At 44.7% G+C, this 25507-nt stretch overlaps 1 protein-coding gene across 1 annotated transcript in view; it reads left to right on the top strand.

The window, feature by feature from the left end:
• The window catches only part of robo3 (roundabout, axon guidance receptor, homolog 3 (Drosophila)), a 175240-nt gene that overhangs the window by 138864 nt on the left and 10869 nt on the right, over positions 1-25507 (top strand). The window contains exons 8-26 of the mRNA XM_076101338.1: positions 88-259; positions 3126-3331; positions 9586-9667; positions 10658-10826; positions 13277-13443; positions 13561-13682; positions 13803-14019; positions 14616-14740; positions 15298-15484; positions 16602-16856; positions 17193-17232; positions 17415-17554; positions 17712-17993; positions 19009-19159; positions 19662-19880; positions 20718-20917; positions 21114-21221; positions 21903-22073; positions 22729-22871. Coding sequence (XP_075957453.1) covers positions 88-259; positions 3126-3331; positions 9586-9667; positions 10658-10826; positions 13277-13443; positions 13561-13682; positions 13803-14019; positions 14616-14740; positions 15298-15484; positions 16602-16856; positions 17193-17232; positions 17415-17554; positions 17712-17993; positions 19009-19159; positions 19662-19880; positions 20718-20917; positions 21114-21221; positions 21903-22073; positions 22729-22871 — 3156 coding nt within the window. The remainder of the gene's footprint in view (positions 1-87; positions 260-3125; positions 3332-9585; positions 9668-10657; positions 10827-13276; positions 13444-13560; positions 13683-13802; positions 14020-14615; positions 14741-15297; positions 15485-16601; positions 16857-17192; positions 17233-17414; positions 17555-17711; positions 17994-19008; positions 19160-19661; positions 19881-20717; positions 20918-21113; positions 21222-21902; positions 22074-22728; positions 22872-25507) is intronic.

The raw sequence follows: 25507 nt of genomic DNA, 5'->3' as shown, positions 1-25507 counted from the left end.
AAAATGAATTTGACGCTATAAAGTGTGTACATGATCATGAAGAATGTAAATAAAAAGACAAATCCTCCTCATGTTTCCCTTCCCCAGATTCTGCTGTTCCCCATCCAGGAGCCGTCACAGTCGGGCCGTTTCTCCGTGTCGCTGAGCGGCGAGCTCACCATCACCGACGTCCAAGTGGAAGACTCCGGCTATTACATCTGCCAGGCCATCAGTGTGGCCGGCAGCATCCTGACCAAAGCCCTGCTGGAGGTGGAAAGTGGTGAGTGCGAACACACAAACGGCCGTGGAGTCACAGGATTACAGTAATCTGATTACATGAGTACAGATCACATTAAAGATGCTATGATTGTTAGCAACGATATGTATGACTGCTGTCTATACCCGGCGGTGTTGTTATTTGGCTTTTGACTGTCACTGTTTAAATTCACACACCTGTTGTGTAATTGCTCAAGATCTGAATTCAGTTTGGTCCGAATATATCAGTTCATTTCACCAGGAGACAGGAGCGTCCTGTCTTCACACCATAAACCTTCCTCTGTCTTTCTGTTGATTGACTCCACCGCCAACATGACTCCGAGCAAGTCATCTAGTTACCGTCTGAAAATGCAGAAAATGCATCTATAAACTGCAATGAGTTGTATTGTCTGGCATCTATTTGGCACATTATTTTCATAGGTTTTTAGAAGACAGTCCTGAACTAAATGACACATTGATGTGGACAATTTTTGGCATCTGAATATGTCTGTTAAAGGGCCAGTGTGTAGGACTGCGACCAACTGAAACTTCTCCCACGTGACAAGCATGAAGAACTACGGTGACCGATGTGGAAATGCGGATGTGCCTCTCTAGAGCCAGTTTTCAGTTTGTCCGTTCTGGGCCGACTCCGTAAAGTATAAGTAGATACAAGCTCTCTGCCGATATATATCCCCCTAGATTCTACACTGGCCCTTTAAAACTTTAGTCAACAGAAAAATGAGATAGGGTCATGTGTGCAACATGTGTGTCCTCAGCTTGCAGCTTTTACACACTAGTTAAAAAATGAAAGCTTTTAAACCTAAGGAAGAAATATGAAAGTCTCCCCTGTGTAAACTTTCAATTCAATTTACTTTGTATAACCCAAAATCACAAATCACAAATTTGCCTCAGTGGGCTTTAACTGGATGAAGTTAAAAGAAAAATGTCTTCCCAAATGTTTAAATTTAACATTTTGTAGTTTCATATTTGATTAATAACTTCTCCCAATCTGTTGATTGAACCCCCCCCCCCCCCCCCCCCCCCCCCCCCACCCATGCAGTGATATAGATTCAAAAAGCCATCCTTCAAACCTTTTCAAATTAAAATATTCTCCTCCGAATGAGCCAACAGCAGGAGTCCTTATCTGATGTAATCAAAAGGGACAACTGGTGATAGCTCTATGCAAATAACCCTGCTGCAGCATATGCTGCCCCCCCCCCCACACACACACACACACACACACACACACTCAGGGAGTAAACAGGGATTTTGTTCAGCTCTTTCTACGCTAACTCCTGTGTTGACTCTTCACACTTTGGGTTTAGCTCCAGCTAGCTTTTCACAGAGAAGAATACCAGTGAAGGCGCACTCTGATGTCTGAAGGCAAATGTCACACGGTAGGCTGAGTGAAGTGTTCTATTTTTCGCTTAATCATTGCGTCGCGCCGGTTGCCATCGCAGGAAATAAAAAGACAAACTCTCAGTTACAAACAGTCTTCAGCTCCTTTTTACCACCAGCTATGACTGTGCAGGAATTTACTCCACTCTTCCAAACTAAAGATGAACTCTGCTCGTTGGCAGCACTCATACCACGGTGTTTACATTGAAGGTTGAACATAGAGACACAAAGGCATGGAGAGCAGCCTTACCTACTGTCCATGTGTTGCTCTGTGGTGACTGTGAAGGCTGTGGGTGAAGCAGGCTTTTCTCTTTCAGGCCCAGTGGTGCAGCCCAGTGGTGCAGCCCAGTGGTGCAGCCCAGTGGTGCAGCCCATGTAAATGAAGATTTATTTATTTATTTTTATATTTCCTTGATCAAACAAAAAATCTCTCACACTTGACTTTCACACAGTTTTTGAAAAGTCTAATTCCTCCTCAGTGTTTTGCCAACGACGATTCAGTTGTCTGGTAGCAAAATGCGTTGTATCCATTTCAAATGTAATAGAAAGAACTTGCAGGAATACAGTTGATGTTTTAATTATTGTATTGAAGTATGTAAGAATAGAATAATAGTGAATAGCTTATTCACTACATGATAGCGAGTTCAGATTTCGGTTTCTGGTCATTGTCATATAACATTGTGGGCTTTTACACCCCATAACACAAAGACAATCCATCATCCACCACGACTATATTCCAAATAATCCATGCTTACTCAAAGGTATAGTGTCTGCTGAAAAGACTCTTTTACGTATGATAGATATTGTTATTGTATTCATTCTGGTACAACTGAATATCCCAAGTGGCCCATCACTGTGACAGAAGGTAAAAGCATCAACATATTCCTTCCTGTCATCGATCTGCATGCAGCACTGAAGCCGGGCCAGAGAGAGGAGACTTTAGAGCCTCTGGGATGAATGTTCATACATCTCACATGGCAGGGCAGGCTGGGATACAGTATTACAGACCAACATAAAGACTGGTAACCCGAGCATCTGTTGACTTTATTATGTCTGTAGATATGACTTCCAGGACAATGATAACAAAACTGTTACCAGTCATTTATAACCCCCCAAAAAACACATCAATCATATCATACAGGCCTAATAGTAAAACATGTAATGGATTTAAAGCAAAAGGTGAGATGTAATGTTTCCATCTAGCCTATGATTTTTAAATAAAATCTAGTTTCTGAAGACCAGTGCTCTAGTGGGAAATATTTGAGAGTACTTGATGATTGATGGTTAATCAATGGTTAGATTGTGAATGCTGCAGTCTGATTGGAGTGTATTATTGCGTCTGTTTTGGGTGCTCTTGAGTTTCTCTTGCTCGTTTATAAATGGACAGAGAAGTAGAGTCATTTTCTCATAGACTTCTATACAACCAGAGGAGACCTGGACTTTGCTGCCTGGTTGAATCTCAAACCATCTAACTTCGTTTTCTGTCCCTGCAGCACCATCGGACCGCCTCCCGCCCATCATACGACAGGGCCCAGCCAATCACACTTTAGCTCCTGGCTCCACCGCTCAGCTGCACTGCCACATCATGGGCAACCCCATCCCCAGCATCCAATGGGAGAAAGACGGCCAGAGGATCCTGGGAAACGATGGTCGAATCAGCTTGATGGAAAACGGCACCTTCCAAATCACCAACCTCCAGGTATTTGAATGAAAGACTTGTGTAGACACAGTTAATGTTATCCCAGACTAATGAAAACTTTTTAATTGTTATTTTGCCTTTTAAATTGACAGCTCTTCTGTGATGACCTTCAACTTATTTTAATTCATTGTATATTTTTTACTGCTTCTCATTCCATCAAATCACAATTTCCAGGGAACTCATTAAAATGTATTCATGATCTTCATGTATTACGATTTGCACATCAAACATGATGCAGTACGTGGAAGATAACCAAATTCTAAATTCCACGAGATAAAACACACAGTTTTAATTGCAGGGAAAGTATCGGGACATTTTTTACCGGTGACTCAAATGATAGAGAGAGGTGGGGAAAGTAGCAAAGCCGCATCTGTGAGGCGTGATCACCAGGATAATGAGCACGCCAGCCCATTAGCAGTCGTTAGCATCGTCTTACTCCACGCTAATGAAATCCATTCCGCCCAGAATTCCCTCCCGGGTATGAAGTAGCACCTGAGGTCACTGCAGCCTCTGCGAGACTCGAAGGAGGCTCACACATTAATTGATTGTGGGTTCTCAATGATTAACGATCGCTGAGACTTGTAATTAAATCCTCAATACATCACTGCAAGTGAGGAGTGGATGAATGGGAGCGAGAGGTAGAGACGGAGGAGCAGGAGGCTGAGTGAGAGGAGAGGAGAGAGGGAGACTCAGTCGGGAGCCTGAAGTGCATTTTACACTATATTTATGTCATATTTATGTCATGCAGGAATAAAAGGGAGAGACTTGACAGCTGAGAACACCAACTTGGAAGGACTCATGCTTTTGAAGTATGTTGAAGTTCTCTGTAGACTATGGCTGTGTTTGATCAGAATCTACACAGTGAGCAGACATGCCCTCAGTTTGATTTTATTGTTCTACAGCTCACACAACAACAGCTGGTATGTATGGCTTTGGATTTCACAGATAGTTTCACAGCTGGTTGTTTCATTTGACATGTTCTTCCGCACACTTTACTTCGGGGCTTGTCAGCGATGTCAGATGTTGGACACCAGAGTCCATCACTATAACACAAAACAACAGCTGTAATGATGGCAGAAGACACGACTAAGAGTCTGCAGCTGACTAACGCAGTCCTGTGAGCTAACATGATCACATTCTAACAATGCAACGCTAACGTGCTGATGTTTAGCAGGTATAATGTCCACCATGTTTAACGTCTTAGTTTAGCGTTTTAGCATGCTAACATTTGCTAATAAGCACTAAAAACTAGCTGGAACTGATGGGAATGTCAAAATTGATGTTCATAAACCAAAGTTTTATGGCAAATTCATAGTTTTACTTGAAGATAGCACTAGAGGCAAAGTTAAGGGATGCACTAATTTATTACAATTCATTAAGAGGGGAACATGGATATTTCCACTAAGTTTCTACAAGTGAATCCATCCAATAGTGGTCGAGAGCTTTCACTCAAAACCACATATGTCAACCTGCTGGGATGGTTAGATGAAAAGTCTGAGCCTCATCAAAATCATTACAACACATCATCACACACACCAGGCACCATGAATGTCTGGACCCAGTGATGGATCAACCAACCGTCCCTCGAGAGAGCCACGCTGCTAGCATGGTTAAAAGATGTTTGAGTTGTTTTTCTATCACAACCAGGATCCTACTTTTGTACAATATTGTACACACTCAGTGAATTGCTCAGTGTGTACAATATTAGTCAAACAACCAGGCTCATTTTAAACAGATCACCAGTTTAGCCTCTGTGGAAGAGAAAAACAAAGATAGCAGCATTGTTCCGCCGCATCACCGTGGTTAGAGATCCCAAGTGTTAACTTGGTGAGCACAACTAGTGGCAAAACTAGTTGTAATAAACAGATTCATCAATTTAAATCTCTAAACATCTATATCAGTTAGTTATGTTAGTTGAAATCAAAAGAGTATGAAACGCAAACACTTATCATTGAGCACAATCTTCCTTAAAATAGAAAAATGAAAATGAAATCAGCACTTCATAAACCCATTTGAACCTGAAATAATCAGTGTGAAGAAGTGGATTTCATCGGGGCCCCTGGAGAGGGACAGATGGTCTGTTTGTTCCTCGTACCCTGGCAGTGAGGAGATGCCATTACCCTGGGATCTCTGCCAGACACACACTACCACGGTCCCTCACCGGTGCCAAGACGTCCTGGACAGACGGGAAGTGTGTGTGTGTGGTACTAGTGCTCGGGGGCTGGGGGGGTTAAAGAGGTTTGTGCTGCCATTCTGCTAAACGGTTGACGTGTGTGTGTGGCAAGAGTAAAAAGAAGCTAACAGAGGAACCCAAACAAAGCCTGAAGAGCGTGAGCAGGTCTACGCGGACAGAAGACAACAGATTACTGGGAGTAATCACGTTAAAGGAGGAAATCGAGTTCATGTGTTGACTTTAAATCCCAGTGTACCCGTGTTATAGCCGGTAATCACGTTTCCCTTCTGCGCCCGCCTAAAAAAGGATCTGACATCATTATGAACGCTATATTGTGCAGGAGGCTGATACCTGTGGTGAGTGGGTAGTTAGCAGGTGGTGGACGAAGAAAAGGAAGAAGACACCAAAGCTCATATCACTCTGTTTGACTGATTTCTAGGAAGTGCAGAGCAGAAATATCCCAAAGATGTAGTCAAACTAACAATTAATACTGTTCCCCCTTTGAATGTGGAGCTCCTCCCTCCCGTTCTCTTCCCCTCCCCTCATCTATTTTTCAGCAATCTGTTTTTCGCGTAGCGCTCAGAGCTGCCGGGCTTGATTAATAGTCAGGTGTCCCGGCTGTTTACCCCCACCCGCCCTCTCCACCGATTCCCCATCCACCAAATCAAACGCCACCATCTGGGGAGCCGCTTTGTACCCCCTTCAGTTAGCCGGCCCACGGGTCAACTCAAGGTCATCAGAGAGAGGAGGAGGAGGAGGAGCAGCGAGGGATGCTGGGTAGGATGGAGAGTCACCTGTCCTGCAGGACGCTCTGACAAGCCACTTAGGCTTGAGTAATTTGTCTGTCAGCGGTTACTGATGAGCCGGCCTCGGACGCACACGTGCACAGCGCTCAGCGAGCCATTAGTCATGATAGGCCATGCCTCGCACATCCTCTGCATAATGTATAAGGTTTTCAATGGGAGTAATACGGGCTGCGTTCGCAGACTAAGTGAATAAGGGAAGGCCGATTGTGTTTGCGGCGGACGGGTCCTGCATGTAAATTGATGAACTACATAGGACTGAAAACCTCTTACAGCAAAACGGATGAAAAACTAATTAAAATTCCCCGTAACACTCCCGCACAGAGTGCAGCAGGAGAGCGATTTAGAGAGCCAGCAGTCCTCACAGGTGCAGTTAACATTATAATACCGTCAGTCCCCCTACCCTCGCCATGTGCAGTTAATGAAGCCCAATTCATAATTTATCTAGTTTTACAGCTACTCTCTCTGGAGCTTTTATTGTAAACAAACAGGGTTTTGTTTTTTTACCACATTGTTTGAGTGCATTTCATAGCTCGTAAAACCTTTGCAAAGCCTCTATTTGTGAATGTTAGAGAACCCGCCGTCTTGTTTCTTCTTCGCTGCTTGTTTTTCTCGTGCACCGCTGCTTTTAATGGGGCATTAAGGCCACCAATACATGCACGACTGCCCTTTTTACTCTGCATGTTCTTTTTTATGTCAGACTTGTGGCATGAATGCGCTCCCTCGAGAGCTGGTCAATGATACGAGGGCACGCTCATCAAACATTGTCAAAATTCCACAGTACAATCAGGGCTTTAAAGGAGAGTTAACATTCAGTTTCTCACCGTCACACAACACACTATCCCTGAGGCCTACCAGACATGCTAAATCAAACTCCTCTGCTGGTGCATTGCTACGTTTCTTGGCGCACTACTTGGCATCAAATTGAACACATCCCTGCGTTGCAGAAGGGTTAGGGTGGCGGTGTATTGTGGGATGATGAAATATTAATCCAGTTGGAGTAACAGATGAGTTTGAAGTCTTATGTCAGACCCCATAGCGAGATCATGATGTACACAGTATAATACGGCATTCACTTTACAAAGTAATGCCCCACAAATGAGCATTTGCACGTATTTGATGGCATTTCTTTGCGTTGCACCAAAAGTTGACCCTCGTTCCACTGTTTTTCGGAGCACTCAGCGTCGGCACTCATTTAAATGAATTAGGGGGTTACTTTTTCCAAACAGTAATGTTGTCTATGAATTTCCTTCTGCCGCATGTCTACAGTGTGTTTAATTCACAACTGTGTTCGTGCTACTTAGACTAATTCTAAGTAGTATCACTTGACAATCTTCTGGTGTCCTCCGTCTTCTAACGCCCATTTGTAGTATGTTTTACAACCTGGACTCTATTTCCTCATGTTTTTGTGTCTAAGTGACTAATTGGGACAACAATTTTTGAAGCTGCTCCAGTATTGAGGGAGAGCGCTGCAGACGGCAGCCGCTAAACGGGGAAGCTAAAAGGTCTTGTTTTTGCCAGTGAAGGGCTCTCGCAAGATTTCAGAAGGAGACTTCTCCTCTCTGTCTGTCTCGCTCAATGCTGGACTCATTTCAAAAAACCGTTGTCCCCATTAGTCACTTAAAACATTGGGAAAATCAGGTCCAGGTTAAAAAATAGCAAAGTTAACCTTTAAAAGAAGGATGAAGTGAAATGAAAGAGAGCAGAGCGGGAGAAAGACAAATAGAAAGACGTGGAGCAGTGAAGCTAAAGCAACAGAAAGACGTTCAGAGGCACTGCTCCTGCTACCTCAGTGTCACATTCCCCAGTGTACAGACCCCCAGCATCTCCCTCTGTTGTAAGCAATTTCACAGCCCGTCTAGCTTCTGGCTTGCCTCCCCAAAAATTTGATAGCCAGCAGCAGTCACTTGTGCACACACACACACACACACACACACACACGCACACACACACACGCACACGCACACACACACACACACCTCTTAATTACATCTGCTCATAGCATGTCCAGAATGCTAAGTAGCTGTTGAATATAAAGACTGGCTCCTCAGACATTTCTGGACCACTAGCTGCTCATTAAAATTCTGTCCTTTGATCCCTCCTTTAACTCTGCTCCTCTGCCGTGTAGGAAGAAGACGAGGAACATAAAAGCCACCAGCTTGACTTTAAATTCAAATAGGTCCACTGAGAATATTTCATTTATGAAAAATAAAATAAAGTCACTATCAATGACAGAATGGCCAGAGTAAACGCAGCTAATAGCAGCAGATGCTATGTTAAGGCTTGCCAGATGAGAATTGAATTAACAATTATCCAATAAACAATAATTGATGCCCAAGGAAATGCACTTACTTTCAAATTTAGATAAACATAACCAATGTAGTGCCTGAATGCTGCATTTCACTTTAAAAAAAACATTGGCTGGAATTTAAATATCATCATAACATAGAAGAATATTTATTAATAATATATTATATTATTATTTCTATCATTACCAATTTACTGAAGTATCAGAAAAAGACATCCAAATGATTCACAGTCAGGTCGTTACTTCACATCCAAACCTTTGACATAGTCATAAGGCCCCGTGTGTCTCCACCTGTGTAGGATGTCCTCCTGTCTGTCTATGCATCAGTGATTCTGTCCCTCCTGTCAGCAATAGAGAGGCAAAGTCCCTCGTCTTCCACTCTCCCTCGTTGGGAAAAATATGTACGAAAGACAAATCATTATTTTATCCTGTTTGAATTGTGGCATAAATTACACATGTGATGATCATTTTTCATGTCAAGAAAGTATATAATAATGTATTAGACAGACAGACACATACTTATGGTGGTTTACCAGAGGGATATCGATATCTGAGATATCGATATGAATGGGATTTCCATGCCTGCGGAGGTGAGAGGGTTCTTCCTTGACCTCATCATGGTGCTAGAATTATAGGAAAAAGGCAGAAAGACAGAACGTAATGGCTGTTGACAGTGCTACAGATGCACTTTTTAAAGATGTCGGCACCAATAGGAGCTGCTAGCTGCTCCTAACGGATTGTGAAAAAGCCAATCTGACTGTGATGTGGAAGCATAAAGAGTCACCTGGTCGGCTGCGTGTGGATCACAGCTCTCTGCTCTGCCAGCTTTCCCTCTGCTCACAACTCTGAGTGCAAACATTCTGGTTTGAGAGATATGACATTTAGTCTTGATCACTGGTAATGGGTTCATTAGCGTAGCATCCAAAGCTCACTCTCACTAAACTAATGACACACATTTCGCTGTTGCCAGGAAACGGACTCCGGGGTCTACACCTGCCTGGCTTCCAGCTCCAGTGGAGAGACCAGTTGGAGTGGAGTGCTCACAGTCAAAGGTAAATTGTCTCTGCGTGATTTAAATGCATGCAAATGACTAGCAGCTATATATGCAAAATTATTTGAAGACAATTTATTTGAATAAACCTTTTGCACAGCTGAAAACCGAATCTGAATCTGATTGTCACTCTTCTGTTTCTGCACTATTATTAATTTGGCTAACTTTGAAACAGTCTCTGTGAAACACTTCACTGTTTGAATTAACAGCAGTGAAGTTATTAGTTATAGATTTGAGTAGGACTGCAGATTAGAGCATAGTTGTCAATATGAGATATTTCTAAAAGGTCGAAGTAACGAGGCTCCTTGTGACTTCTTATTTGCTCAAATGAAACATCTTGCCAGGTCTAATGAACCTATGCGGGTCCCGGAGCTGTTGCTGGGCAGACTGCAAACATAAATGTCGGAAAGTGTATGAATGTGAAGCATGATGTTGACAAAGAGCCGGCCCTTTTTTGGGATGAATAAAGGTTGAAACACACTAACGGCCTCGGTCAGGGCACAATCGAGAGATATCGGTCGATGCTGCAGCTCAAAGCACACGCTGCTTTGTGAGGCTCTGCTCTTTTTACCTTCTCCACAACCCATCAGGCATTAAATAAGAGTTCAAGCTGGAGAGATTGCATCAGTGGCATTAAACACCGTACTTGTATAGCAGCTTTCATACAAGAAATGTAGCACAACGTGCTTTAGAATAAAGAGAAAGAGACGGAATGAACATAAAAACAGGGAATTAAATGGAGTAACAAGCTGCTCTGATGACACATAAGGTTGTTATTTGACTATTAGCGCCGTGATTGTTCGTTAAGATCCAATAGTTGTTATGAGAAGCAGAAACTGTGAAGTCTGTTAGAAGTGAGGAAGTCGGCCCGCAGCGACGCTGATGCAAATGTTCAGTCAGCATTAGATTACACAGAGGACATTATGAGACGCTCATGTTGATGTCTCGTCTCCTTCCTGCCTCCATCTTTGTCTCCTCCCTCACCCTCCAGAGAGTGCAGACCCGTCGGTCGCCCAGGCTGCGGAGCCCTTCCAGCTCCCGGGTCCGCCGCACAAACCCATAGTCACGGACGTGTCCAAGAACAGCGTCTCTCTGACCTGGCAACCCAACGCTCACGAGGGGGGAGCAGCCGTCACCGCCTACATCATTGAGGCCTTCAGGTGAGTTCCCCAAAATCTAAGACACGCAGTCGTTCCCTCGTTGTTGAGTATCTTCATTGCTTTACCCGTCTGCTATTTCAGAGAATACTTTTGTCTCTAATCATACATGTTCTTTATTTAACAGTCCAGGCTGTATTCTTCTTGTGTTGAATATCTTGAAATTCAACAATTTGAATGTAAAAGCATCTTTCTTGTCAGAACAGAAGACCTTTTTCATTACGGGACACTAAAACATCTTCACTGATTTCCAGACTAATGCAATTCTTTCATGCTTTGCAGTTCTTTAAAGATAGTCGTGCTGCCACACGTATTCATTAGTATTAGACCTTGAAAAGACAAAAACTCAACAGAACAATTTCATGGATTAAATGTACGAGCAGGAGTGCATTTAACTTCAGGTTTGGCCAGGCAAGATTATTCAAAATATGTCAGCAATGTAACAAGCATGCGAGAGGACTCATTTGTACACTCATGAGCCAGAATGCACTACAGCAGAAAGTGCCACTTGAGTGGAAGTCCAGCTTGGATTAATTAGGGGGATTTAGTTAGTAGATTTAGCTGAGCAGGATAGGCGGCTCCACGGATGGAGGGAGGCCTCCAGATGAAGATAGGATGGTGTTATGAAGAAACGTGTCCCTCCGACTCGATATAGAGGAGAACACCGGCAGAGCTTAATCAGATCCAGACGTCCACCGTGGCCCGTGGCAGCGGCGGAGCGTTTCCAAGTAACGCACGCTGATTCTTTATAAAGCAGCTAGAGGGGACCGCTGGGATGTCTGCAATAACATGTCTTTGCCTGGGGAGCTGAGGTTTGTTTGTGAGAGTACAGAGAAGAGCAAAGGGTTGGGGCACGTGTGTGTGTGTGTGTGTGTGTGTGTGTGTGTGTGTGTGTGTGTGTGTGTGTGTGTGTGTGTGTGTGTGTGTGTGTGTGTGTGTGTGTGTGTGTGTGTGTGTGTGTGTGTGTGTGTGTGTGTGTGTGTGTGTACATATGCAAGGTGTAACAGTGTTTATTTAATGTAAGATGGCAGACGTTTCATACTCCTGGTGAGACTGTATTCACTTTCTCTTGTCTGGAGTCACATCCTTGTGTGTGAACTCCCAACTCCTTCACAAAGTTACCTTGAATCCAGCTCCAGCATAGGGCGGCCTGCACACCCACACACACACACACACACACACACACACACACACACACAAGATGAGTATTCATGAGTCGTTTTCCTCTTTGGTCTAATTGTGCAGTTCAGCACTACTGAAGCTCCTTCACCACAAACCCCCACAGTACCCTTGGGGGAATTCTAAAAGTGTCAAAGAAATGGTTGGAGAGGCCTTTGTGACTGCCGCTCTACCAAGGTGACAGTGGATTCACGGAGGAAGAGGAAGAGGCGGGATGAGTGGCGGCAGGATAATGTATCGGGGGGGGGTGCCACAAGGCTAAGAAGATGCCCTCCTTTCCCACCGGCAGCTGCGGCTTCTTACAGGCCCCATTACATTATTCATCAGGACGGCAAATTGCATCAGTTGAAGATGTTCTCACGAGCACAAACTTCTCTCAGTGACTTTGCTCACATCTGCTATTGTTTAGCAGATAAGAAATATGAGAGGGAGCCAAAAATAGATCCCGCTATCGCCTGGAGATCTTCTCAAGCTTTGGTTAAATTGTGCGGCTGCACATCAAATCAGCATCGCAAAGCAGTACTGACACTGGTTCAGTGGTGGAATGTAACTAAAGGAGCCTTGCTTTACTCAAGTATCGTACTTAAGTACACATGTGATGTACTTGTACCTTACTTGAGTATTTTATTGTTCTCCACCTTAATCAACTACAAGAGTAAAATGCTGTTAGACATTAATGCAGGAGTAATAATAGCCTAATGACCTTTGTTTAATAACTGTTTGCATTCTAATAATTTGGACAGATATGAAAATGTACATTTTAACACTGGCCACTCGAGATTAATTTCACATACACAAATCTAAATATGCCTTGTCATCCCATTTAATAGGTTTTAACGCAGTCTCTAAAACATGTAAATAATAAGACAGGTTTGTCTACCATGCTTTTATATATTATAAGCAGTTCTCCATTGAGTACATCATTGCTGTCATGCTATTTAGTTTTCCTCTCTCTCTCTCTTCGTCTCTCACATTCATCTCCCTCATTTTTATTTGAGTCTGTCATTTATCTTTCTTGACGATATATCTGGAGTCTTGGATGTCTGACTTTGTACCGTTTATTTTCTTAATAAATATGTTTAATAAATCTAAAATGCTGCATAGATTCTGTCTGAGGAAACATTGTGATGTTCAGGATGTTTCAGTGTAACAGCAAGCGCCAGACGATGCAAGGCAGAATGAATGGACTGAGATTAGGTTAAAGATCAAGTTTGCTCATTAAATATCATGTTGCATCCAAAACTGAATCATTTGTTTCTGCTTTCCTCTCACAGCCAATCAGCGGGAAGCACGTGGCAGACTGTAGCCGACATGGTCAAGATGGAAACGCACACCATCACCGGCCTCCTCCCCAACACCATCTACCTGTTCATTGTCCGAGCCGTCAACGCCTACGGCCTGAGTGACCCGAGCCCCATCTCTGAGCCCGTCAGAACCCAAGGTCAGTCTGCGCCTCTCTCATGACTCACATGGAGACTCGTGTGAAGAACACCACCGCTGTCGTGTGTGCTAATGCATCGGCAGCAACCCTTTGAGGAGTGTGTGTGTTTCCCCTCAGATGTGAGTCCAACGGGTCAGGGAGTGGACCACAGGCAAGTGCAGAGGGAGCTGGGAGAGGTGGCCGTCCAGCTGCAAGAGCCCGTCACGCTGACAACAGCCTCCATCCGAGTGTCCTGGACTGTGAGTGGCTCTTTGTGGGTCTATGCTTTACGTAGGGATGGTTGGGGGTTCAGTTCTCCACTTCTCTTCTCTCTTATCTTTTTTTAATCCCCCCCCCCCCCCCCCCCTCGATTCATCAAGGTTGACCGTCAGTCTCAGTACGTCCAGGGCTACCGTCTCTTCTACCGACCCAGCGGGGGAACCTGGCTCCTCCAGGACATCAACTCCCCCTCCGAGCGCATCACCGTCCTCACCAGCCTGCTCAAAGGAACCGAGTACGAGATGAAGATCCGTCCCTATTTCGACGAATTCCAGGGAAAGGACAGCCGAACGTTACTGGTCCGAACCCCGGAGGAGGGTAATGAATCTGATGACTTCTGAAAACGTGTCCGTACCAGGAAGAGATTCAAAGAAAAGCTTCTGTTAATAAACCAGGCCAGGCCCTTCTTCTTTGACATTGCAGGGCCTTGGAAATGGCTGTTCATTAGCCTGTCTGGCACCGCATGAATCTCAGTAACGTTATCTCATTTTGGGGTTAATTTTATATCCTCTGCAATTTTGGGTTCATTTATATTGATCCCAGTTTCTATTAAATTCAGCTCCACACACTGTGGTTTTTGCAGCCCGAGGTTTTCAGCAGTTTGATATGAGTTGATCCAAAGTCTATTAAAAACAAGAGAGATTTTTTTTTTCTTATAGACTTTGGATCGACCTGCCTGAGTAGCTTAGTCTGTCAAAAGAAAAAACAAAACATGATTAAATGTTTAAAGAAAAAGATCAAACTTGGTTCTCTCCTGCTACAGCTCACTTTCATGTTTCTCGACTTGTCTTTTTTATCTCCTCGCTTTTATTGCCTTTTAAATTTAGTTTTGTACTCACTTGTCATTGTGCTCACCATAAGTATGTTGCTGTAATGACATGAATGATGTCGCCCCCCCCCCCCCCCCCCCCCAGTCCCCAGTGCCCCACCCAGAGCTGTCACAGTGGTTACAGTGAAGCTAAGCAACAGCTCCAGCATCAGCGTCTCCTGGGAGCCTCCGCCCAGCGAGATGCAGAACGGCATCATCCAGGAGTACAGGGTAAACACGCCTCAGCAGTGTCACTGCGTTCTCATCTGAAGGCAGCAACGACTGCTAGACAACACAATCCTACTACGGCACGCTTCCTTTTAAACGAAATTTGCATTAAATCCATATGAATTATGAGATTTCCTTAATTATAGTTGTACCAGTCACAAATGAGGAAGCCGAGGGCTTTCGGAGGATTCTGGACGGTCACAAGATGACCCTAATATTTAGTTCATTCAGGTTACATGCAGAGATTAAAAACAATTCAAAGGGAAAGAAAAATCCTCAGGCTGTTTCGGTAGGACTTCAAACGTAGAGCCGAGCACACTGGTTAGTGGTCAAGTTCAATGTCTACTGTACATTTAACACGGAATATCTGACTGATCAAAGTGATGAAATATTGCAGAATGTAGTTCACTATTTCGTCAGTGAATGAACATGCAAACACACCCTCGACTGAGCCCTATAGACTGATAGGAGACTGATTTTTAAAAGTGTCACAAAGCCAAACCAGAGGCCCGAAATGAGCCGCCTAATGAATTCAAAGCCATCTCTGTGAATCCCACCAGGTTTGGTGTGTGGGCAGCAGCGGCGGCGACAACCAGACACGCTACTTCATCAACAGGACGGTGGACGGGAACACGTTGTCCACAGCGCTGAAGGGCCTGATGCCCGGCGTGCTGTACCAGGTGGAGGTGGCGGCGGTGACCGGCGCCGGCATCGGCACCCGCAGTCAGCCGGTGTCTGTCCTCATCAGTGAGTCCACAGTGACACAAACAGATGTAGAAATATGAGCGGGCCAAGATGCAGGTGCACTACAGACGAACCTTGTTTCTGTTAGAGGGGGGGGACATTATTACATTTATAAATAATGGTAAATGGACTGTACAGTCTTTCCGACCACTCAAAGCTCTTTAACACTACATGTCATGGTGCCACCTGCCCATCAGGACTATCTAACATAATATACAACATTCACACACCATTAGAGTTTAGAGTCAAATAGACCAGAAATCAGGGTATGCTTTAGGGCGGGGCTACCTTGTGATTGACAGGTAGCTACGACTGCGTGTGTTTTCACTTCATGAAAGTTAATTGTAACATTCTCGTTGCCTAAAAATGTCTTATTCACCGTCGGTTGTACTTAGCTCCACCCTCTCGTGTCCCATCTGTTCAAAATAGTCCATAAACCGATGAGTGACGTCACAGTGACGATGTCCACTTCTTAGATACAGTCTCCGATCGGTCCACAACTTTAGTCCGGACTGAAAAATCTCAACAGCTGTTGGATGGATTGCCATTCAATTTTGTACACACATTTATGGTCCCCAGAGGATGATTCCTGAGGATCCGAGTCATCAATTAACTTTTCATCTGAGTGTAAACCAGTCGCTAAAATATCATCATCAGGTCAAAATCGAATCGTTCCAATACTTTGGTTTATGACTAGACACTGCAGAACTAATGGCATTCCCATCAGGCTCAGCTGTGTTTTGGACTTAGTGCTAGTTAGCAAATGTTAGCACGCTAATATCCTAATTTAAGATCAGGGATGCGGTAAATGGTTTACCTGCTAAAAATCAGCATGTTAGCATTTTCATTTTGACCATGTTACCATGCTGATGTTATCATTTAGCTGCTCTATTTCTATCATCATTTGTAAATGTCTTATAATGGTACTATTACTGTGGATACATTGTTAGGTTTTAATTGGATGCTCTCTTTGGCTTTAAAGACAATAAAGACATACAAATAAATACACTGAAATACACTGGCTGGATAAATACAACAGATCAACAGATAACATAGAACTCCCTCAGTTCTTATGATGTTGTCTTATTTTGCCCTCCCCCCTCCCATTCTCTCCCCCCAGAGCTGCCAGCTGAACAGCCCTCCATGCCAGGCGGCGGCGGCGGAGGCGGCAGCAGCACCAGCGACGGCGGCGAGGAGAGCAGCGTGAGTCTGGCCGAGCAGATCACCGGCGTGGTCAAGCAGCCGGCGTTCATCGCGGGCATCGGTGGAGCCTGCTGGGTCATCCTCATGGGCTTCAGCGTCTGGATCTACTGCCGGCGCAAGAAGAGGAAGGAGCTGAGCCACTACACCGCCTCCTTCGCCTACACACCAGCAGGTCAGGAGGAGTGATTCACATGTAGAACGGTACATTATCGATGACTCTGTTGCTGCCGTCTGGCACTTAGGGAAGTCGTGGGATTGGTCATTTGGAAGGTGGCATTGAGATTGTAGTGCAAGGCATTTCTTTTCATACATTTAGGGGCATGTATGATTTATTCAGCAAATAACAGAACAATTACATTCAATAAAAGGAAATGAGAACAGCTGATCTTTGTTTAGTTAAGTATTGTCTTCACTGAACTAAAAGACAAAATAGGCTCCAAAACTGTAACATCCACGAGTCAGTTTACCACCTCTCATCACTCTCTCTTTGTCTCTTTGTCTTCTGCAGTTGGTTTCCCTCATGTAGAGGGAACAGTACTCAATGGAAGGTAATTATATCCTGCTGTGTATCTGTAATCTGTTTAAATTCACAGTAATTCATAGAAATGAATGAATAAATGTTTCTATCCAGCCTTTTGCTTGCTGTTCTTGCTGTATTTCCATCCGGACAGTCCTTGCTGCTGCACTGTGTCCAACCACGTCTTAAATTAAAGCCAGAATGTCTCCGTAGGCCCGGCGTGCTGGGAGGCAACATGGGCAACTACCCGTGGCTGGCAGACTCTTGGCCCACCACCAACCTGGTCCACAGCGGCAAAGAGGCAGTCAACTGCTGCACCAGCAATCACGACACAGCTGAGAGATACTACAACGGTAGGAGGCTGCTTCCACTCAATAGTTTGGTAGAGACGGTATATGAACGTCCGTCTGTTTCATTAAGTTAAAGCATCAAAGTGTGGTGATAAGTAGAAGCGCTCAATGCAACAAAACAAAGCAAGAAAAGCTAAACATGACCTCCATCCCCGTGTAGACGCAGGCATCTCCAACTACCTGAATCAGACGGAGAAGTACAGCATAGACGGCTCCACCGAAGGGCCTATCTACAGCACCATCGACGCCACCAACGAAGACCCGCACAGCTTCGCCTACGCCCAGCAAGCCTCCACGGCTCCCTACGCCTCCACCTCCATCATGCCTTTCACCAACCAGATTCAGGCACCTGTCCACAGCGGCGAGCAGCAGCAGGATGGACACTGGATCGCCCAGCCGGGGCTGTCCGGAGCTCAGTACGCCCAGCCGGACCGCTGCAATGGTGAGGAGGGCACCGGGGACCTACTGCTGTGTTTGGTAGCTCAACAACACAACCAGCGTATTTAGTTCTCAGCGATGCTTCTTTTTTCCCGACCTTTCTTTCTGCCGGAAGCTTTTAGCTGTTCTAATGTTAATTAGCTTTTGTTATTTTCACATTTATTAATAATTATTTGTTTTAATTTGAGCTGAAATGATTAGTAAAGCGCAAAAATTATTTATCTGCATCTATTTTGATAACTAAGTAATTTTTCAAGCAAAATACCGATAATTATCTACAGTTCCAGCTTCTCAGTGCGACTTCCTGCTCATTTTCGTTGTATGTGACATTAAAGTGAATATTTTAAGGTTTTAGATTGTTGGTTATAGGGCTGGGCAATATTTCAATATTATATTGATATTGTCATATGGGAATAGATAAATCACCTTAGATTTTAGAGATTGTAATATCACATTAATGTCTTTTCCAGGCTGCATTACAGTAAAGTGATGTACCAGGCTGTTCTAGCTGATCTATTGTTTACCTTTACCCAGTCATTATATCCACAGTACTGATGATTATTTATCAAAAATATCTTCATAAATATTTTGTAAAGGTGCGATATTTGGTCAAAAATATTGTCTTTTTCATATCGTCCGGCCCTGGTTGGTCAGATACACAAGCAATGCATTCATTTGGTGCATTTTACCATCAAACGGTGGAATAATCAATTGAAAAAAATAATGAGATTAGTGGACAACAAATATAATAATAAGTAGCAGAGTATCCAATATACTACGTTCTCTGTTCATCTGGTTTTGATTCTACCCTCGGCCTTTGCAGTTGTATGAATTATTTCTTCAGTGATCAAATGAAAGTAGATCTTTTGCAGTAGCATTTCACTCCTAACTCATACCCATTTTCATATCTTCCAGCTGTGATATATATCATGTGTCAATTATGCTCAAGATAATTCAGCTCAATGTAAAAAGGTATCTTCCTCCAGAGAATCATAGTGTTCCTCTGTGTGTTTCTACAGGTAGTAAGCCCAAGCAGAAGGCGATGGGTAAGGCCGTCAAGACCCCGTCTCTGACCTGGATGGAGGCGCTGCCCCCTCCTCCCCCCATTGGAGAGCTGGAACAGAGTGAGCCGGACGACCAGCCCCCCGAGCACGAGGACATGGACATAGGGTGAGTCAGACACACACACATCTCTATAATTTGTATCACACTGCTGCACCATCATTTAGACTTAGCGTCACCTCTAACAGGCACATTGCGTATCGAACCCAACGCGGCTCTTTTGCCTCCGGCCTTAACAACTCAATTACCTCGGCTTCGGTCAATTGCTTTTAGTGATTAAGCTGTTTTCTCGACACAGTTTGCTGTGTTCCTCCTTTCCATTCGCTCTCTGCAACCACAGAGCAAACTATCATTCTGTCTCACGCTCCTAGCAGCAATCTCACCCAAGTGGAAGCTCAGTCTCCTGCAGTGTTGCCAATGGCAAGGCCCTCTCAGTCGCCTGAAAGAACAGCATTAATGTTTAAGTAGCCTCGTGGCCAGCTGGAATCGAAGTCGCCAGTGAGCTAACAGGCTCAACAATGTCGTTTAAGAGCACACACACACGGTTAAGATCGAGCTACATCTCATACACTGTATCATCGAGCTGTGACGCTGCTCTTTGTCTGTGTAGCTCGGACGAGGAGTGGTGTCCCCCCCTCCCGGAGAGGACCTACCTGATGGAGGGCTGCGAGGATGGATCCTGTCCCCCGCAGAGGAACAATGCCTCCTCCCCGGCCACCTCCTACAGCCACCAGTCCACCGCCACGCTCACGCCGTCGCCTCACGAGGAGAGCCGAGCCCCCCATGACCTCCCCCGCCTCAACCACGTGGACGGCCAGCAGCTCTCACGGTATGTGAACTGGGAGCATTGACTGGGAGGTTCATATTCTAATCCACATCAACTCGTCACCCTGAACTCTTCTAATGCACAAACACAGTCGTCTGCTTTACTAAACGCAAACCTCCTCTCTGCTTTGTATTAGCTTTTCTCCCTGAAGATTCTACTGTCCACTGTTCTCTGCTCAGTTAACAGAAGGATGCTATGATGCAATGGTCATTATATAATTATTATAATGTCATTTAGTTCAGATAAATCTGTCAACATGGAGAAATTCCTCCATAAAAGAAGGTTCTTTTTTTAGCATTATCTAATTCGCAAAAAGTTATTTAATTGTACCTTTAAGCAACTATGTACATTTTTAAAGACAAAATAAGAAAATCGTCTTGTCACAAATGTTAAGTGCTCAATTCCATTTGCCTCTCCAGCCTTCCTTGGTCTGGTATGACCGGTAGCTTAAAGTGGCTAATGTTAGCTAACTTTAGATACTAAGAGAAAAAGATACACTAATGCATAATGATAATGATAATAATGCATTTTGACACCGTAGCTGCACATTTTTCACACATCCAACACAATCATTTTTTAACATTCAGAAGAAAGAACTCGATTATCGGCAACAATGCACATTGACCATTGTTAGCCAAATGGCTAATCCCATGGCCAGATGTGAAATTCACCATTTAAATAACAATGATGCAGATCGACTGGAAACAGGAGAAGTCCGCTAAACAGAGGATGCAAATCATACACCCAGTTTATTCTGTTTTTGTAAACCTCACTGTGAACCAAAGCTTTGCCTCCATTGATTTGTTCTCTCCAGTAACACGTTGCCCTTACTTCCCATAGCAGAAGGTTACCCTGCGGTCCACTGCCAGTTCCCCAGGCGCCGAGCCCGCTGCTCACCCAGTCCAACCCAAACCTCTCCGGCCAACAGCATCCCGGCTCACCGGAGGTTGGCACGCTGCAGTGCCAGAGTCCTGCCCATCGCTGCCTCCACAGCCAGGGGCCAGCTCTGAATGAAGACAGCGTCAGCGCGACTACACCCGGTAAAGAGACTGACTGACGAGCCTGCACATAACACGCACACACAGAAAGGCACAGTGGCAAATAAGATCATGAGAGCTGAGCATTCATGTACACATTCACCCTGCTGTTGATCCACATGCATTGACTACATCAAATGCTGTGTTGAGTGTGGAGGGATACAAAAACACTCTGATTGTTTTTCCTGTCTTCACACAGTGCACGGCCGCTCATCCCCAGCAGATACGTGCACTCCTCCCAACCAAAAATCACGCGTGAAAAAAAAGGTGTCAAAGAGTTCAGCGTACAGAAGAGATGTGCAAGGAGGTGAGTGGGTTCAGATACGGTCGCTTCAGGGATATGGGGAACAATAACGCCTCCATTGTTGACATTTCCTCAAATTGAATACGTGTTATTGAACATATCGGAAAAAGAGTTCCGAAATAAAGCTATTCAGCGTGAATCACATGTTCTCAGAGGCTGAAGCTGCAGCTCTGCTGCAGAAGAGAAAATCTCGTCTGCGCTTTTTTTTCTTTTGCTATTCATTGCTCTTTGTCAGTGAGTGAATAAATGCACCCCATGATAACCCAGCACGTACACGCCGATATGCTGTGAGTGAATACCTACAACTCTGCTCCTGGTTCTATGCATGGCTTTGACTAGTGATGTTAGCTTACAGACACACTGCACTCACCATAGCTGCAAATGAGAATTATCTAAAGTAGCACTGCATTGTGGGTCCAGTAACCGATTAAACTGCACAACTGGCTATGAATCACACAATCAGAGCCCTCGGTGTTCATTTGAACACATTTGCTCTGTTTTCTGAAGGAGAGTCTCTCCGGTTCTCTCAGTTCTGCACAAACTAAAGACTAAAACAAGAAATCTCTTTTTAAAGCAATGTCAGAAAACAGAAACCTGACACTAAAATCAGTGTCAATGCATCGACTAAAAAAGGCAACAAGAACTCTTCATGCATGTTTTCTTATCCCTCCGCTCTCTGCTTAGACCTGCCCCCACCTCCGGAGCCGCCCCCAGGGGAGGACAGGTTGGGGGGCCCCCAGGGGTGCGTGGAGGCCGGCAACGCGGTGAACGGCGCTCTGTCCTCCCTGGAGAGGAGCGAATACAGCAGCAGCAGCAGCCACCAACGGAAAGGCTCGGGACAAAGACACACCGACAGTAAGGCAGAGTGTAGCATTTCAGTCCTCATTAGGTTTTTACGGGCGGCAGAAGATGACGTAGCACAGAGAGAGCATGTTCCTCCTGAAATGTGTCACTCCTTGTAGAAATCAGAGATGGGATGAAAAAGACAAAACGTGTCCAGTGTGGTAACCACGCTCAGATGTTCAGTGTACACCACGTCTCTGCTGTGTCATGCCCTGCTACTGCACTGCAGTACCGTCTCCCACAGTGTTACGCAGCAGAGGAAAAACGAGACTGGCTGGAACACAAAGAGTTGTGTTCGTGACCGGTTGTTGGATCATTGCTTGAATAAATGCCGTAGTCACAAGTTCCTGAAAACCTGCAACACGATGCCTCGCTGTTGCAGGAAATCACAGCTTTTTAAAAGAAAGTCGTACATTTTGGCCTTTTCATTCACTTCCTTTGCAGCTAGTAACCATACACCATGCTGGGATTACATATAGACAAGTGGGAGGAATTTACAGGGGGTGTTTTTGCATGAAAACGTTCTTACCTAGAGCAGCTTCAAACTGTCATTTCTCCAGCAGATATATATATTAACCACCATTTCCCTACTAAGAGGCTGCACTGCCTCACAGACTAACAGCCCTCACTGTTACCCGTCTCGTGTCTGTCACTATTGCCTCCTCAGATGAGGAGATGGTGCCGTACAGCAGTAAGGCCGGTTACCTCTCCAGGAGTCAGATGTCCAGTAACTGCTCGACCACAGGAAGCTCCTCATCCAGAGGCTCCACGGGCTCCCGAGGGCTCAACTCGGCCCGGAAACACAACGAGGTAGTATCCAGCAACGCTAATGACTTTATCATTTCACAGGTTCTCTTTGTGCAAGAGAAAAAAAAGTTCTCTTTCCACCTCAAACGTTTTTTTAAATAATTGATGCTTTCAGATATTCATGAGCACGGGAACAAAGACTCTTCCTGCCATGGAGAGGTTCATGTGCTTTACTTATATCTACACGTCATTACTTGCGCTCCATAAAACACACATAATCTCATACATGCAGGCGCATGAAAAGAGCTTTCACATTCCCTTGTTGCCCACACACACACACTCACGCTCATACATACAGATCTACCATTACGTCTACTCAGGATGGGCTTCACAGTCTCTCTCTGGAGTGCACTTCACTGCGGGTGCGCTCCTTTAAATGCAACCCCCTGCAGGCTCTCTAGCGTCTTCATGGCAGAACAAGCTGCGCGGAAAGCTCTGCGGGTATTTGGTGCCGGGGAGGCGAGCTAGAGTTTGACGCGTCCCTCCACATTACTGGAGGTAGACTAGGTAGTGACTGATAGAGAGCACAGAGAGTTGTGTAAATCACTTCCCCTGGCTCCTTCTGCCCTCACATAGAAGTGTCCTTGAGTGAGACACTGACAGGCTGACTCAATGGCAGCTTCGTCTCCATCAGTGTCTCAGTAAATGAGATTGTAAAGCGCTTTGTATGTTGAGGTAGAAAAGCGCTGTATAAGTGTGGCCCATTGACCAAATCAGATCTATAAAGCGTTTCCTGTTTTGCTCAAGTGCAGAGAAAATGAGAGAAGCTTCAGATGTCTCTACTTCTAGAGAATCAGGACATTATTAAATGTTAAGAGTTGCCATTCATTGCGTATACTGTTTGCAATATGATTTCAATATCCAATTTTCCTTTTTTTTTTTCTTTAAAATGTATTCACAGTTTGATTGTCCATCTTTTTATATATTTATTCAGGACTTTCATTCGAAAATATAATATCACACTGAAAACAAATATTCCGCTACAAGTAAAAGTCCTGCTGATCCCAGAAGGGTTCTAACCGTTTATTAAGTAAATAAGTAGCACGATCTTCTGAGCCCATAAAGAACAACTCATCCTCCAGAAGAAAACAAACCAAATGAAATCTACGTGCGTTGATGAATGGAATGAAAAACTGCAATCCGAGTTCATTAGATTACAAATATTGGTCAGAGGAAATATCTGTAGTTACTTCCCACCACTGCTTTGAGTTTACTTCTAGGCAACATGAGTTATATTGTCAGTATAGCAACAATCAAACAGGTTATAAGTCAGATCTAGAATCTACTCTGAGAGGAAATGACGTTGGGTTTATGAGAAGTGAGCAGCGTGGCAGCTTTGATGCTCTCTTTAGTGCGGCAGCTGTTAGCTTTAATGCTGTAACCTGAGGCGTCGCCATAAAGCCGCCTGTGTGTGCAGAGAGAAGGGATGGCCCTGTCCCGGGTCAGTCCACGATGACCTCAGCACACATCCGACATGGGAATGTAGCAAAGCAACTTGTAAAAGTGACACGCACACACACATCCAATTGCTCCTTTCACTTGCTCTGAACACATACACACACACACAGGGGTCCCTTGTATCTCGAGCCTCTCAGGTCACCCCCACCTGTGGAGCAGTAAGGAACCCCCACCCCCTCAACTGACCTTACTGGCCTTTTCACGCCTTCCCGGGGACATGAAAGCTTTGCAATAAAGTTTGGGGTATTTCTACAGGAAACCTGGGTTAGGTTACCCCGGCCCCCTGTGGTGCTGCTGACTGCTATCTCTGCCCTTTGACCCCGGCGGACAACCAGGCGCTTGTTGCTGTCCTCGGGTCTGTTACATCAGCTCTGAGGCTGCTCACACAATACGCATGTGTATAAAAGAAAGGGATAACAAATATGGAGTCATCAGTATTAGAAGGATGTAGATGAGACACAGACACGGTCACACAAACTCCAGCCCACACAGAGATTCTGTTCTACTGCCATCACTCCGGCTTAGTTTTTTCTTGAATTTAGATAACATGACGGCGTGATGTGCACGGTCAGCGTCTGGTGTGTGTGTGTCTATAGTCACGCCATGCCAGCTGTCCAGTTTACACAGACTGTCTCTTCCTCCGCTGGCCCCCCAAATGGAGGCGGAATTATGGCGCGACATTCTGTCCTTGATCACCTTTAAGTCTCTGCTGTGAACCAGGATTGTTGTGGGTTGCGCTGCACCACATTTGCCCTTAAGGGTTCTAGATCAAATAAGATAGAATGAAATATGAAAGGGTTATCGGTAGATCCCCCTGGGTCGGCTCTTGTTAGCTTAGAAGGTGGAAATGTTCTGGATAGAACCTCCAGAGAGGGTTCTTGCTGGAACCATGTCACTATAAATGGGTTATCTGTAGAACCTCTCTTAGGGGTCTCCAGGTGGAACCTTTCAGAGGTGGTTCAAGATATAACCCTTTATGTTGGGTTCTAGGTAGGACTCTCTGAAAGGGTTCCTGGTACATATATGGGCACTGGCTGCTTTGGGAAACATGTAAAAATGTAAAAAATGTATCATTATTGGAACATGATGGAGAGGAAATAATATTGACCAATCGTGATTCTAAACCACGGCCAAAATGAGTCTTCTATTGCAGTCTGCTTCCTGCTTATATGTGTCGAAAC

This window comes from Anarhichas minor, unplaced genomic scaffold (genome assembly GCF_050575085.1).
Source record: "Anarhichas minor isolate MPS153535 unplaced genomic scaffold, ASM5057508v1 ptg000027l, whole genome shotgun sequence".
In the NCBI taxonomy this organism is placed as follows: domain Eukaryota; kingdom Metazoa; phylum Chordata; class Actinopteri; order Perciformes; family Anarhichadidae; genus Anarhichas; species Anarhichas minor.
This window is presented reverse-complemented; position numbering and strand designations above follow the sequence as displayed.